Source organism: Alosa sapidissima, chromosome 4, assembly GCF_018492685.1.
Source record: "Alosa sapidissima isolate fAloSap1 chromosome 4, fAloSap1.pri, whole genome shotgun sequence".
In the NCBI taxonomy this organism is placed as follows: Eukaryota; Metazoa; Chordata; class Actinopteri; order Clupeiformes; family Clupeidae; genus Alosa; species Alosa sapidissima.
In genome coordinates this window covers 25,763,731-25,778,730 of record NC_055960.1, presented here as the reverse complement: position 1 = coordinate 25,778,730, position 15,000 = coordinate 25,763,731, and the positions used below count along the sequence as shown (strand labels likewise).

The 15,000-nt window shown below is 45.2% G+C and overlaps 1 protein-coding gene across 5 annotated transcripts in view; it reads right to left on the bottom strand.

Moving 5' to 3' along the window:
- The window catches only part of LOC121706947 (LIM domain and actin-binding protein 1-like), a 44,551-nt gene that overhangs the window by 18,466 nt on the left and 11,085 nt on the right, over window positions 1–15,000 (bottom strand). For 2 of the 5 annotated variants that reach the window (XM_042089105.1, XM_042089104.1), the window contains exons 2-4: window positions 13,430–13,586; window positions 9,241–9,286; window positions 589–1,152 (exon numbers count right to left, since the gene is read on the bottom strand). In XM_042089105.1, coding sequence (XP_041945039.1) covers window positions 589–1,152; window positions 9,241–9,286; window positions 13,430–13,551 — 732 coding nt within the window. In that variant the 5' untranslated portion in view covers window positions 13,552–13,586. Of the gene's footprint in view, window positions 1–588; window positions 1,153–3,226; window positions 3,427–9,240; window positions 9,287–13,429; window positions 13,587–15,000 lie in introns of those variants that run through there. The other 3 variants (XM_042089106.1, XM_042089107.1, XM_042089108.1) reach the window with 3 other exon arrangements.

Sequence of the window (15,000 nt, the reverse complement as noted above, 5' to 3'; positions counted from 1 at the left end):
GCAGACTTCCGAGGGAATGTGCACAAGGTACAAAAGCATATGACTTCCAGCATGACTTCCCTCTCACAGGCAAAGCACAGAAAACATCACGCTGCCGGACCACTGAGCCCTAGCAAATAACAGACCCACACCTCTACACCTCACTGAGCACTGAATGGGAGAGGAGGGCAAGGAGGAGGCTGGGTAAAAATGACCCAATGGAAAGAGTGACGATGGAAGAGAGGAGTACGAGAGGCAGGAGGACAAACAAAAGATACAAAGTGGCAAAGATCGAGGGAAGGAATCTCAACAGAGTTAAATCTCTCTGGCTTTGCTTTCCCAGCTGTTCTATAATCAGCAATTGACTGTGTGTGTGAGTATGTGTGTGTGTGTGTGTGTGTGTGTGTGTGTGTGTGTGTGCGCGCGCACAAACATCTGAGACATCAATCACATTACTCTACCCCATTTTAAACATCTTCAGGCTTCACTGGGACACATACAGCAGTGTGTGTGTGTATGTGAGTGAACATGTGTAAGCCTGCATAAGTACACACAAGCACGCAGACACGGACACACACACACACACACACACACACGTGACTCCCTCACCTTGCTCTCCCCTTTCTCAAACATCTTCTTCAGGTTGCCCAGTGGGATGCTGGGCTTCTCCAGAGGGCTGACGGGGCTAGAACACGAGTCTCCACCTCCTCCTCCACTCCTCTCCTGCTGCTCCTCTGGCACCTCCTCAAACTGCCTCTCCACGGCGCGCTCCATCACTCTGCTCCCTCCACCTGACACTCCTCCACTAGCTCCTTGTGCTCCTCCTGCTGCTCCTCCTGTCTTCTCCTCCTTTTTCTCCACCCTGGGTGGGGTCCTGAGGGAGTAGGACCGCCTGAGGCTGCTCTGACGGGGTTGCTCTGCAGCGGACACTGCGGACGACACGGAGGACGTTGGGAGTTTGGCCGCCGGGGGCGCTGGCTCAGCCTGGGCGGAGGGGCCGGGTTTGGACTGGGCGGTCTCCGTGGACACGAGACGCATGCGGGGCGCGGATGCGGGCGCAGTGGTGGTGGCAGGCGGAGTGGACGACGCCTCCTGCTGGCGGGACTGCTCCCAGCGCTTCTTGAGCACGCTCAGGTTCCCCGAACGTAGGGTGGAGGGCCGGCTCTCGGGCTGCTGGGGGGAGAAAGAAAGAAAGAAAGAAAGAAAGAAAGAAAGAAAGAAAGAAAGAAAGAAAGGAGAGATGCAAAGAGATATTTGAATAACTATTCTAAAAGCAGTGAAATTCAAATCTGTCCCTGTCAGGACAAGCAGACTTCCAGAGTTGTTCATTGTTCACTCACTGCATTTCTGACAAACCACTTCTCTCTGCATACCATGGACAAGCACAGACAGAGGTAAAGATAGGGAGATCATTTACAATGTTTGTAAACACGAAACACTAAAACTTTCAAAAGGCATATGACAGATATAAAAAACAAAAATGAACCACAACGAAAGCTCTGTACAACGGGATCCTGCCATTACAATCTTACAGTGAGTACACGTCAGCATGTCAGGAGGCCACTACTGTCCCAGAAAACCCCTGCGTGCAGTACATCACTCCACAGACTTGGGCCCCGGTCAAGAGGACTACCGGCCCATCTGCAGTCAACAGATGCACAGCACTGTTTGGCAGGCAGGGATAGGGAAAGCTGGACAGCCGTGGCTGACGGTCGGTCCAGGGGGAGTCCACAACTTGGAAAAGATGCTCGGCACAGGCGGCTGCCTCGATGTCTTTCTGTCTGTCTGCCTTGTCTCGTCTGGGGTCAACCCAGGGATAAAGATTAGTTGTCCCGCGGCAGGGGGGGAAAGTAGCCCAGGGCAGTGCAGCGGTTGCAAGCCCGAGGCGGGCGTACAGAGAGCGCTGGCTCGCACCGGCGGAACAGGACTTGACACGCAGACGCATTGCTCAACGTCACGGCGTGTTTACCGCAAGCGGAGAATAGAAGAGGCCATTATTCTGCTTCTGCCTTGTGCCATTCATTCAGAACGAGGAAGCTCAGAAATGCATGAGAACAATATCGCTGTTGAATATGGCTGCCAGACAACCTGCAGCAACGGCAATAGACATAATGTGATGAGACAGACCAAACATGATTTCATATTGATTCGTCATTGATCGATTAGTCAGACATTATCACAGTGCCACTGGTCAGTGAGCCATGCCAATGTTCAATTGGACATACTGCTCCAAAACTCACATTTAAATGACAGTGAAAATCAACACAGAATACCTAAGTGAACCTTGCTTTTGGCTTCAGTGCAGTTCCACACATTGCTGTGTTGAACAGTTAACTGAGGAATCCAAAGGGAAGGCAAGAGAATATTAAAGATGCTCCCTGCTGAAACAGCATAGCAAACGAAGAGCTGCGATGGCCCATAAAGTAAAAGCTCTTTCACATGTTTTCTCTCCACCCATTCAATAAGCCAGCTGATTTAACCTTAAGAGTTCTGAGGCCATGATAAGTGTCGAGATACTGCACTACCAACGTAACCCAGATGGCTGACATAGTATATGGCAACTGGGGAAGCCTCTTACTTTCTTCTTAACTGAGCACCCTGAGGGCCCGGTTTAATGGGGGAGAAGGTCCTTTCACACGTGACACCAACAGGACGCCACATCAGAGAGACAAAGCTACTCTCGATTACACTCAACTGCTCACTGAAACCTGACCAGAGCCAACACCCTCTCACTCATTTACACACACACACACACACACACACACACACACATACACACACAAGTAACAAAAAATACCTTTTGGCAGTTACTGAGTTCTTGACAGGATGTTTCTTGAGCCATGGTTACAATCAAATCCATGCACTAGGAACCATAACACAAGATCACCAAACACAGAAATACAGGCTAGCAGAGTTTAAAAGCTGCTATGAAGTACACTGGTTTCAATCTCGCATCCAAACAATAGACAGATGGTCATTTAACAAGTCCAAAGCACATCCGTTTCCTCAACACCCCTCTGTCCCCACTCCCTCCCTACCTCCAACAGGACACCACAGTCAGAAGCACCAAAGGGGACGAAGGAAGGAGAAGAGAGAGACAGAGTGAGTGGATGACAGAGGTGGACAGAAGCCGAGGGACACACACGCACACACACACACACACACACACACACACAAGCTTCAGAGTGAAATGCTCTAAGGAGAAAGAGCGACTGAAGTAAAAAAGTGTCAGAGGAGAAGGGAGAACCTGTGTGGGAGCAGGGAGAGCAGGGTGAGGCGAGTGGAGAGATCTGTCTCTTTCTTTTCTTTCTTTCTCTCTCTCTCTCTCTCTCTCGCGGTCGGTCTGTCTCTTCTCCGTCTTCCTGCTGCAGTCCTCGTGCTGGCCAGTGTGGAAGTGATAAAGTCCCACCAGATGTTAGGCAGATCAGGCAGGGAGAGGGAAAAAAGTCTACATGTAGGAACCAGCCCACCCCCAGTAGAGGGCTGAGGGAGGGAGGGTGTGTGTGTGTGTGTGTGTGTGTGTGTGTGTGTGTGTGTGTGTGTAAGAGAGAGAGGGAGTGAGCACAGGAGTGAGTGGGAGAGAACAAACCAAGGAGGGGAGAAGAAAATAAATGTAACAGAGTTTGTGTGGAGCACAAGCACAGGACTGGGGGGGGGGGGTGGGGTGGTGGAGTGTGTGTGTTTGTGTGTGTGTGTGTTTGTGTGTGTGTGGGGGGGGGGGGGGTTGCAGAGTGGACAACGAACAGAGGAGAGGGTAGTGAGTGGTGGTGAGGAACAGGAGGGGGGGTTGGAGGGGAGAGAAAGAAATTTCGATGCAAGCAGGAAATGATACATTTAGGGGAAAAGTTTAACCCTCTCCTGCTCAACACTCAAGACTGCAATGTAGACCGCAAGGCTGCCCCCACTCAGTCAGAGCTCATGACCGACGACAAAGGCATGCAGACTAGGGCATTATCCCCACACCGGCACCGCTTCGCTCCCATGGACATGTACAATTCTGACAAACACAGAAGACTGACTAAAAACAGAGTGTGCTGAAATGATGGTATTTTTCACCCAAACACATGATTAGGATCCTTAAAATCACCAAGGTCACATCTCTTCCAGTTCTTGAAGGTTCCCCTTAAGTCAGTCTCATGATAGAGGGCAAAGGCATGCAGACTGCAGACATTACCCACATACAACACTGCAGCCTCCATGGCCACAGTGTCCATGTAAAATGAAGGCACACATAACACTCCTCACTGACTGAAAAGAAGGCAAAAACAACTCAAAATAAGCTGTGCTCTATATTAGCTATGCTCGATTTTGATGAAGTTAGTTACCAGTCACTAGTTTGTGTTTTTAAGTTACTTTTTGGAGAGACTGGAGGTTACAGTACTTCCATTTCCTCAAACTTCACAAGCTGCAACAGCTAACTCTTTGGACACTGCCCATGATGGTCATTTAGCATGACGTTAACTCAGTTAATCAGTACAGACGAACTGTGAAAGCTGAACACAGGAGGGCAATGAGTTGAAGCTTTTCTGGCATTGCCCATCTCGAGCCACTTCCCGCGTCCACTGATGTGACTCAGCTGGGCCAGGCGCCTCGTCTCTATCTCAGAGTATTCCAGTTATCTGCTGCGCTGTCTCTTTAAGACAAAGCAACCTCAACACTTGACCTACTGACACCAGATGATACAGTGAGTGACATCATTTTCTTTTTTCCCCCCGTTTCCTGCTCTCTCCCTTCCTCACACACACACACACACACACAACACAGAGACAACACACACACACAGACAACACACACACACAGACAACACACACACACAGACAACACACACACACAGACAACACACACACACACACAGACAACACACACACACACAGACAGACAACACAGACAGACACACACACACAGTTCAACAGGTTCATTGATTCAGAATCTTGCCTCCGTCATACAATGTTTTCGTCAGTTCATCCTGCTTCCTCTTTTCTCCAACCTTATTTCTTCACTCTTTCCATCTGTTTCTTTCGCCACACAATCACACATCTTTATTTCTTCACTCTTTCCATCTGTTTCTTTCCCCACACAATCAAACATCCCCTCTTTGTTAAAAACAGCCTAGCCTCTCCTCACTCTCTTATCCCTCTTCACTGAAAAACTACATTTTGTGATATCAGACTGCAGACAGGTCAACAAAACGCGTCAACTCTTTTGCCTCTTTCTTTAAAATCCACCGTTGAGCAAACCGGTCTGGTCATTATTCCCTGCAGTGTGCTGGAACCTCTACAATACACCAGACGGTCACCCACAGCCTGGGGGATGAATATGAGGACGCCCTCACAAATCTTGCGCAAATCACACAGAGCTCCAGACCCCTCTGCAGGCCTGTGTGCCTCATAAACAGGAACACACTTGTCCTGAATGAACAATACAAGGCATTGTTTGGGCGCAGGGCTCCCAAAAATGTAATCGTGCCATGGTCAATGTGAAATGGCAGAGGATGGGTCATTTTGAAGTCTCGCTTTGCCCAGTACCATCTACGTTGTAAGGACAGTTCCATATACGTTTGCTTTAGCAGTCTCAATCTTTTCCACGGCCGTGTCTGGTTTTGACTGAACTTTTTTGGTTTGCAGAGTTTCATTTGTACGGGACTGGGCAGTGCGAGAATCACATGCGAGTTATAAAGTTTTATATGATCCTTATAAATCCGTATCAAATTTTATATGATTCCCCATTCGCGTATACTTAAAGTCTGAGGGACACCACTGGATAACTAGCGCAGCTGTCAATAATGCACTGCATGGTCAGTATACAAAGCAACCAAAAGGTCTTCACCACATCAGCAGCAGTAAAATAGCACTAAAATTGAGAAACTACATATTTAGATCGTGTTCTGCACCATCATTTCTATGTGTCCATGTTATATCATCAATGGTATAATGACGCTTTAGTCTTTTCTATGCAGCCTTCTCTGCTAGTGTCAGTCAAATCCAAGTTATGGTGCAGCAAAGGTGCAGCCATTTAAGATGTTAGTAGTCTATCTTCCCATCTTCCTCTAAAATGATTATGCTTTCATCAGACATATTGGCTACAATGTAGGAACTGGAAGGCTCCTGAGGATAAGGCTCGTGGGCATTTGAAGTGACAGAACTGTAGAAAGCAATAGCTGTTTTTGGATTTATTAAATTCGTGTATATATATATATATATATATATATATATATATATACACACAGTTAAGAACAAAATTATTTATACCCCTGGCAAATATTGATGTAATGTTGATTTTCTCTTCACCAATATGTTTTTTTCTGACTGAAAATGACACTGCCACATGCCAAAAGGTTGTAAGACAATGTGGTAGAAACATGGAATCAAAATGCACCTTTTTAGCAGCAATATGGGTTTTGAGGCAGGAACGATTATTTGTCATCACTTTGGCCTTGTGCTAACTTTTTTGACTGATTTAGGTCTGTACTCTGGCTAGGCCACTCTAAAATGTTGACATTGTTCTCTGTTAACCATTTCTTGCTTTGTTTAGCTGTATGTTTTGGATCATTGTATGGTTTAATTGTCCAATGATGCCTATTGGGGCATGTCTCTTGGCACACTGCCTGATCTTTCCCTCCAGAATCTCAGTGTAGCATCTTGCTTTAGTGTTACCGTTTACTTTAAGAAGGTCACCAGGTCCCCCTGGTTGAAAAACATCCCAAAACAATACTTTTCTAACCCCCACAATTGAAATGGACATGGTGTCATTGGAATGTAATGTTTCTATGCCAATCTCAGGCCATGTCCCTGGGTCAAAAAGAAATCCAGCGAAAGCTAAATTCTTTGTCCAGGTGTGCCCTTATAAAGGTTAAGACTGAGTTGAGTTGTGCATGTTTGGAGAAGAGTGATCCATGATCAGCATCCAAGATGACCAAGTGATCCATTTTTAGATGGAGTCAAAATTTCAACCACCAAAACACCATCCACAATGTGGAAAATAACTATAGAAATGTATTAGTTTTGGGTGTTTTTTTAGACAATGGAACCTGGTGAACTTCTCAAAGTAAACGGTAACACTAAAACAAGGGGCTACATTGAGATTTTTGGTGGAAAAGATCAGGCAGTCTGCCAAGAGACCTGCCCCAATGGGCATCATTGGACCACTAAACCACACAATGATCCAAAACATACAGCCAAACAAGGCAAGAAATGGTTAACAATATCAACATTTTAGAGTGGCAGAGCCAGAGTCCAGACCTCAATCCGTCAAAAAAGTGAGCACAAGGCCAGAGTGATGGCAATTCGTTCCTGACTGAAAACCTGGATTGCTGTTAAAAAGGTGTGGTCTAGAATCATTGTGGCGACATGGAGAGGCTTGATAGATATTATAAGAACCATTTTGAGAGTTGTTAATGCAAATAAAAGGTGTTTCCATTGATTAATTAAAAAGGGTATGGATCATTTTGGACTTGCCGTTTTTCATAAAAATTCTAAAAAAAAAACTATTATTTTTTTGATTCCATGTTTCTACCACATTATCTTACAACCTTTTGGCATGTGGCAGTGTCATTTTCAGTCAGAACAAACATATTGGTAATGAGAAAATCAACATTACATCAATATTTGGGGTATGAATAATTTTGTTCTTATATATATATATATATATATATATATATATATATATATATATATATATATATATATATATATATATATATATATATATATATCTCAAAAAAATTAAGGGATCACTTCAATCATACACTGGATCGGTACTCTGACACTGTCCGGTTCTAAGCACAAGTAAAACTTTTGAGGCGAGTTTGAGAATGGAGAAAAGGGTCTAAGGTTTCAAAAAATGTTTTCACAATTGTGTAAAACTGTAAGTGTTCCCTTAATTTTTTTGAGCAGTATATATATACACATACATATATAACCAGTTGTATCTTGTGACAACAATGACAACATTTCCTTATCAATAAAAAAATCTAAATAAACTCTGTGGCAATAGTGCTAACAAGTTACCCAAATACTACACCCTATATAATATAACTAGTAAGTAGTAACAAGCAAGCATTCTGCTCTTGCTCCTCAACACACACATTATCATAGGCCTGGTCACTGAGAATAAAAATGAGAACATTACCTTGTATTTATGCATGACGCTGCTTAATCAGTTGTTGTTTTTTGGCATCCCTTCTTGAAACTTTTTTCATGTGTTTGTGAATACAGACTGATGTTTAAAACACAGGTGACTTCACTGAGTCACACACTCAGCCACACACTCAGCCACACACACAAAGAGTTTTGACAATGACCCAGAAGAAAGGCACAAAAGCACAGAAAGCTACCATGCAAACAACTACAGCTAGCTACAGCCAAACCTCCAGAAAGATCACAAGTCCACAAGATATTACCCGAATCCAACACCCGAGACAACAGAGGTCCTTAAAACTACAGGGAGCTTAAACACACACTGAGAACAAAGGGGCTCTGAAGCCCATCTATAGGAAATTAACTCATGAACGCTACATAAAAAGTACTGTGACATGTGCTACGGACAGACACAAAGAAACAAGGACGCCACCACACGCGCGCACACACACACACACACCACATACAGCACACACTGGTAGGAATTAGCTTCAGATTAGACGCCTAGCTAAATAAGGATTACAGAATGAGTGTCAACCAATTGAAGTAAGTGGTCTTACGGGCCTTTGTGAGTGTGTGTGTGTGTGTGTGTGTGTGTGTGTGTGTATCTGTGGGGTGTGTGTGTGTGTGTGTGGGGGGGGTGGTACATGTGGGTGTCTGTGCATTTCTGCTGGTACGTTCCAAAACTCCCACAGGGCTAATAAGATAGGGACAAGTTGTCTTTTTGCTCTCTCACATCACACAACTGTCTATAAATACATCAAAAACAAATCAAACAAACAGACATTGCTACTGGCAACTCGCTTTACCTGTTGCAACATGCATTCAAGTATTCTTTTCTATTGTACTCACAAAAGCGTACCATTTCCTAGCTATTTTGATAAAGCCAGATGGAGTTTATCAGACCGTGCTTATTTTGAATAACAGAGGATAGCTTTTGCAAAGCAGATTTGCATCTGACAACGCTTATGCAAAAGATGGGATAAGGTCAAAGGTCAATCTTTGTCTCATTACTTTTACCCTTCCTTTCCAGCTGGGGACTGCTGATGTGAAGAGAGGCGCGCCACTGAGTGCGGCGAGATGGCAACAGTGGTGGACATGAGGGAAATGTTAAAGGGCTACTTACCGGCTTTTTCTTATCCGCACTGGCCTCCTCTGCAGCCTTCTGGTACCTGAGAGAGAGAGAGAGAGAGAGAGAGAGAGAGAGAGAGAGAGAGAGAGAGAGAGAGAGAGAGAGAGAGAGAGAGAGAGAGAGAGAGAGAGAGAGAGAAACAAACAAACAAGGAAAGAGTAACCATTTGAAAGTTCAAAGTATGAAAACGCTGTCATTTAGGCATGTACATTGCATGTAATCCATAAAACACCAAGAGTGACAGTCTCTCAGTTCTTGTGGCACAATGGCAGCTAAAGCAGTCACAAACAATGATGCCTGTGTTGATGATAACAATGTGTATTTGCCTGTGATTCATTGCTCCAATAATGTGAGTTGAAAGAAAATCTGACAACAATTAGACCAGATGAAAGAAAGCACACCAACTTGCAAGCTAAAACAAGAGCGCCCTCCTCTGGCCACGACCAGAATTGAAATATCACAACCACTCTTTCAAAACACAAGAACATTTGAATGTAGTCAAATATGTGTATTATTCCTGTTTATAACATCCTTCAGGACACTGATTTGCCTAAAACACCCAAATTTGACAAACAAACTAGAGTATAACAGGATGAGGAAGACACATCAAAGGGCTAGAGAAGAGAAGAAGAGAGGAGAAAAGAGAAGAGTGGAAAAATCCAAGATGGAACTGGGCAAGAGGAGAGAAAAGGGGGACAGCTACGAATAAATCAGCGCCTGAATGGAGTTCCTGGGTGAAAAGAAGGACCAACGGACATCGGGATGGACGTGACAGTGATGTATGGCCTACAAGCTGGGAGCTGAGGCTCCAGCCAGCCACTCGAACTCAGTGGCCCCCAAAAAAACATTCAGGCAGTTTGTTTTTTATGTGTCGCCCATGTAGGTTTGACTCCTGCTGTGGTGCTCACTACTAAAAAAAAATAAAAATACAAAAAAAAGTACGGAGAGTGAGAGAGCGGAAAACAGAGTTAGACAGAGAGAGAGAGAGAGAGAGAGAGAGAGAGAGAGAGAGAGAGAGAGAGAGAGAGAGAGAAAACAGACAGACATAGAGGAAGAGAGGGGGGCTGAGAGAGACAGGAAAAGACAGATAGAGAAAGAGAGAGAGAGAGAGAGAGAGAGAGAGAGACTCTGAGGAACGACACATTTAATAACATCTTCCCCTTCTGAGGCCTAAATAAGCTGCTCAAGAATGTCCTGTATGTGAGCCCAAGGCGCTCGAGCACAACCTGCTCTTTAACATTTCAAATCCATTTCAAATCTCGCACCCCCAACCCTTACTCTGTGCATGTCAGTGGAACATACATTTCCCCATCAATTACAAAACTGCGAGTTTGTACGTTGCATGCCCATAAAATCCACCACCATGACTGGAGTGGAATATGTGTGACCAGGAGCACACAGGTCTGCTGCTAGAACCCTTGATCTAGTGATCCAGTCACATGTGTGCCTGTGGGCTTCTTTACATGGGAATCAGGCGCACCTGCAGGTGTACGTCCGTGCGTACTGTACCATAGCATTAATTCCTGCAGGCGCCCCTGGGAATTACGCAATAATCACCAGAAGATCCCACTGAGGGCTGCATTCACTCATTAAGCCAGAGACTTTCCAATGAGGAGACACAATGGTGTGTTGTGAAGACATCGTGCCAATCATGTGTTGTGAACTCGCCGCTGGAGCAAGATTGGTGTCGTGAAGCCTTGCTCACACGCATTTCTGCCGAAGAGGATGCCCGATGAGTGCCCAAAAAAAAAAGCGTTGCTATATGGCCGCCGAGTGGAGGGACTTGCCTAAAAGGACTTTGGCAAGGACTTTGGCAAGCCTGATGCTTTTTCTCTACAAAACTCCCCCTCGCTCGGTCTGAAGCTCTTTTCCTTTTCTTTGCGTCTTCCGTCAAGGGTTTTCGCTGCTTCTTCGCCGGCTCTGCCATTGTACACACATTTGCAACAATCTCTAGCGTTTCGTTAGCCTGCCTCTGTGCTGTAAACTGATCCTGCTTCGGTCGGCGGGTAGGATACACCGAACTTGCAAGTGGGATATTCTAGGGGCGGCTTACGAAGATGATTAATTAACACGAAAACGTTGCCTGGTGTCCCTTTAAGCTCATCCAAACAGAGGCGGAAGGCAGAATGCCGGTGCGTCTGCGTCTGTGAGTTGGTCACGGTTGAGCTGTCCACTAGACTTCCCTGTCCTCCTCCCCAGGCTCTCCCTAGCAGGCAGGTAACAGGCAGAGCTGTCCACTAGACTTCCCTGCCCTCCTCCCCAGGCTCTCCCTAGCAGGCAGGTAACAGGCAGAGCTGTCCACTAGACTTCCCTGCCCTCCTCCCCAGGCTCTCCCTAGCAGGCAGGTAACAGGCAGAGCTGTCCACTGGACTTCCCTGTCCTCCTCCCCTCTTCCTAGCAGGCAGGTAACAGGCAGAGCCGGACCAACAGGAACCTTACTGAAAGACTGCCGACTGCACACAAAAAAAAAAGCTAAAGTAATAAAAACACTAAACCCTCCTGACTAGCGCAGGATCAGAACATCAGTATTCCAAGGTATTCAAGTTCCTGCAACCCCCCCCCCAAATCCCTTCAACATTTACATTTATTCATTTAGCAGACACTTTTATCCAAAGCGACTTGCATGTCAATTATATTACAAGGGCCATTCTCCCCAGTGCCTTGCTCAAGGGCACAAACGTGTAAGCCAGGATATGAGTGCACAACTTTTCAGGCTACTTGCATTCTAGCCCAGCGCTTTAGCTGCTACGCTACCACCGCCTTTAAACATGAAAGAAAGAAACATTTGCATTTACAATATGACTTCTGCCACAAATAGCAAATTATGACTATCAGGTATTACCTCCACACTAACCCACATTTTGCATAATACAACTGTATTCACTAAGGCCCATTGTGCTCGAGTTCATGGCTGTTTACGCATGGAATGCTTTGAGCTTGTGTATAATATGCCAGAGGAGCCATTTCCCTTGGGTCGTAATAAAAAGCTTCAACGATCACCGCGTGTTACTGAAAGAGGAGAGCAGAGCAGCAGGGAGATGGAGAGAGAGAGGGGGAGCAGGAAGAGAGAGGGAGAAGGAGAGAGAGAAAGAAAAAAAAGAAAGTAAGTTGTAGAAAGAGTGTAGATAAGATTGCAAGAGTTGTAAAATAATACATTTATAGAAAGAATATTAAAAATTACACCAAAATATGCTCTCCTTACAAAATAAACCTATGTATTAAGATGTATATTAGCATGTGTTTATGGCCAAAGCTGATGGCGCATGTACAGGAGGACACTTTAATTAATGATTGCTTCTAGCAGTGGAGCTCTGGGGACCCTTGGTTTGTCCGGCTCCTGAGTGAGGGTAAATATTAACAGTCAGGATGAGTTTTTTCCCCCACTAAAGCAAGCAGCTAATCCAGCTGGCCAGACTGAAGGAAAATGATGTCTGGAAAAGAGGGCGAGTGCACCGATGAGCATCTCGAATGTCTCCTCACTTCTCGCTCTCTCCTTCCCTCTCTCTCACACAGCAGCACCCCCCCCCCCCACACCACTGCAGTTTTCTGTCCTGTTCTTCTCTGATTTCGACTTTCTATATTCCCCGTTTTGAATATTGTGTGTGTAGGCTTTTTTTTTTTTGAAAAGTGTGCATGGATCAGTCTGAGTGGCCTTTCAAATGAGTTCAAACTGTCAATTACTCACAGATGTGAATGTGTAGATATGCGTAAGGACGTGATTACCTAAGTCCGTGTGCAAGTATATGTTTGTCGTAGGTGTGGCATCCATTACGCAAACCCCTCTGCACAGGTGTGTGTTTTGATAAGGATGTTAAGGCGCGAGCGGCCTTTTGTACTGCCTTATCATACCACACAGTTAAAGTATGAGACATCAGAGACGTAAGGCCCAGGCCCTACTCTCAAGTAATAACATATCAGGCACAAATGTGTGCTCTCAGCCACTTTAATCATAAAGGTTTAAGCATCAAAGGCTTTGCTCTAGGTGCGTATGGGCCAAATTAACAGTTGTGTGTAGTGTGATGTTGTGAGAGGGACACTTTAATTTGGTGCACATTATGGGTGTGAAAGATCACAAAGAGAGGACCCTTGCAAAAGTGTGGCGTGTGTGTGTGTGTGTGTGTGTGTGTGTGTGTGTGTGTGTGTGTGTGTGTGTGTGTGTGGACAAGCCAGTAGCATCACTCACTTTGAGAAGCGCTCGGCGATGGCAGTGTTCTTCCCGCGGCCTCCGACCAACGAAAGCTCTCGGGCGGTGACGCGTAGCGACTGTGACGCCCACTGTCTGCGGCTGAAGGGAGCGGCGTCCATTTTGGCTCAGGACCACAGGATCTCAGGACACACGACTGCAGACAGCACAGCAAAGAAAGCAGCAGCCAGTCAGATTTTTGGGATCAAATAAACCAAACAATGTTCCCTCGGTAGTACTGCATTTGAGACTTTCTGAGCATTCTTCTGAGCATTTTTCACCAGCCATTTCGCACAATAAAGAGAAGCATAAAGGTTCGACACAAACCAAATCAAAAACATAAAATAGCCTACAAAACAAAATAAATTCTAGAGCACACATAGCAAAGCTCTCCGGCTTCAAAACACATGCCTATGTTGGAAGAGTGCAAGCACAACAATGGAAACTTGCGGTGGCAGTCGCTGTAAAGTCCCAGAGCGTAGAAGCCATCAATAAATCTATATTTTGCACTTAGCTTTGCTCTCGATTCGCTTTTCCTGCTAAAGTGAACAAACATTGCATTGGTGTGTGGCACAGTCAAACACAGGACAGTCTCAAACAGGATGCTGTCTTTACCCATGGATGTCTGTGGCTCTATCCATCCAGTTTGTGCAAGGGGCACGCACATCCCAGAGGTTTAAAATAGGTGCTGGGCTTAAAGAGCCATAGATAAACATGAGAAAAGAGTCTGACTGTGTGTGTGTGTGAGAGAGAGAGAGAGAGTGAGAGTGAGAGTGAGAGTGTGAGTGTGAGTGTGAGTGTGAGTGTGAGTGAGTGAGAGAGAAAAGAGACTGAGAAAGAGAGAGTATGTGTATATGATAGTGTATATGTGTGTGTGTGAGAGAGAGCGAGAGGAGAGAGAGGGTGCATTGGAAAAACAAAAGCAGACAGAAATAAAAACAAACAAATAAATAAATAAAAGACAGGGACAGGCCTACCCCCTATTGCTATTTGACAATAAACCAATATTCTCCTCATTCCTATTCAGTTTTCACAGAGCTGCTCCCCCAAGAGTTTAGCTGGGGCTCACAGTAGCTTTGTGTGGAAAAGCGCCCAAAGCAGAGGCCAAATCATACAACGCTGTTCATTTAAACGTAGCCACAAACAAAAAAAGACAACAAACATGAACCATACTATGATTCACCATCGATTGCAGTACACTTGACTAAACTAAACTTGACTTCCTCAAATCCTACCAAGCACAGTACTACTTGTTCTAAGAAAGTAGTAAGTTAGACGTCAAAGCCATACCCATATTTTCAATCATTTACCACCTGGACTGTTACGGAATAGTCTCAATAATCACCATCAGTGTCACACTAAGGCAACTCTTTCCCTTTAGCACATTTGACAGGTCTTATTCAGCTCAAATGAGGCAGGGTTTAGTGACACCAAACAGAATGAGTGGGAGAGAGCACCACATAGTTACACAGTTAATCATACTTTCATTCTCCCTCCCTCGGTCTTTCCCTCTCTTCCTCTGCCCTTTTTTACACCCTCCATCTCTTGGTCACTCTTCTTCTTTCGTTTTC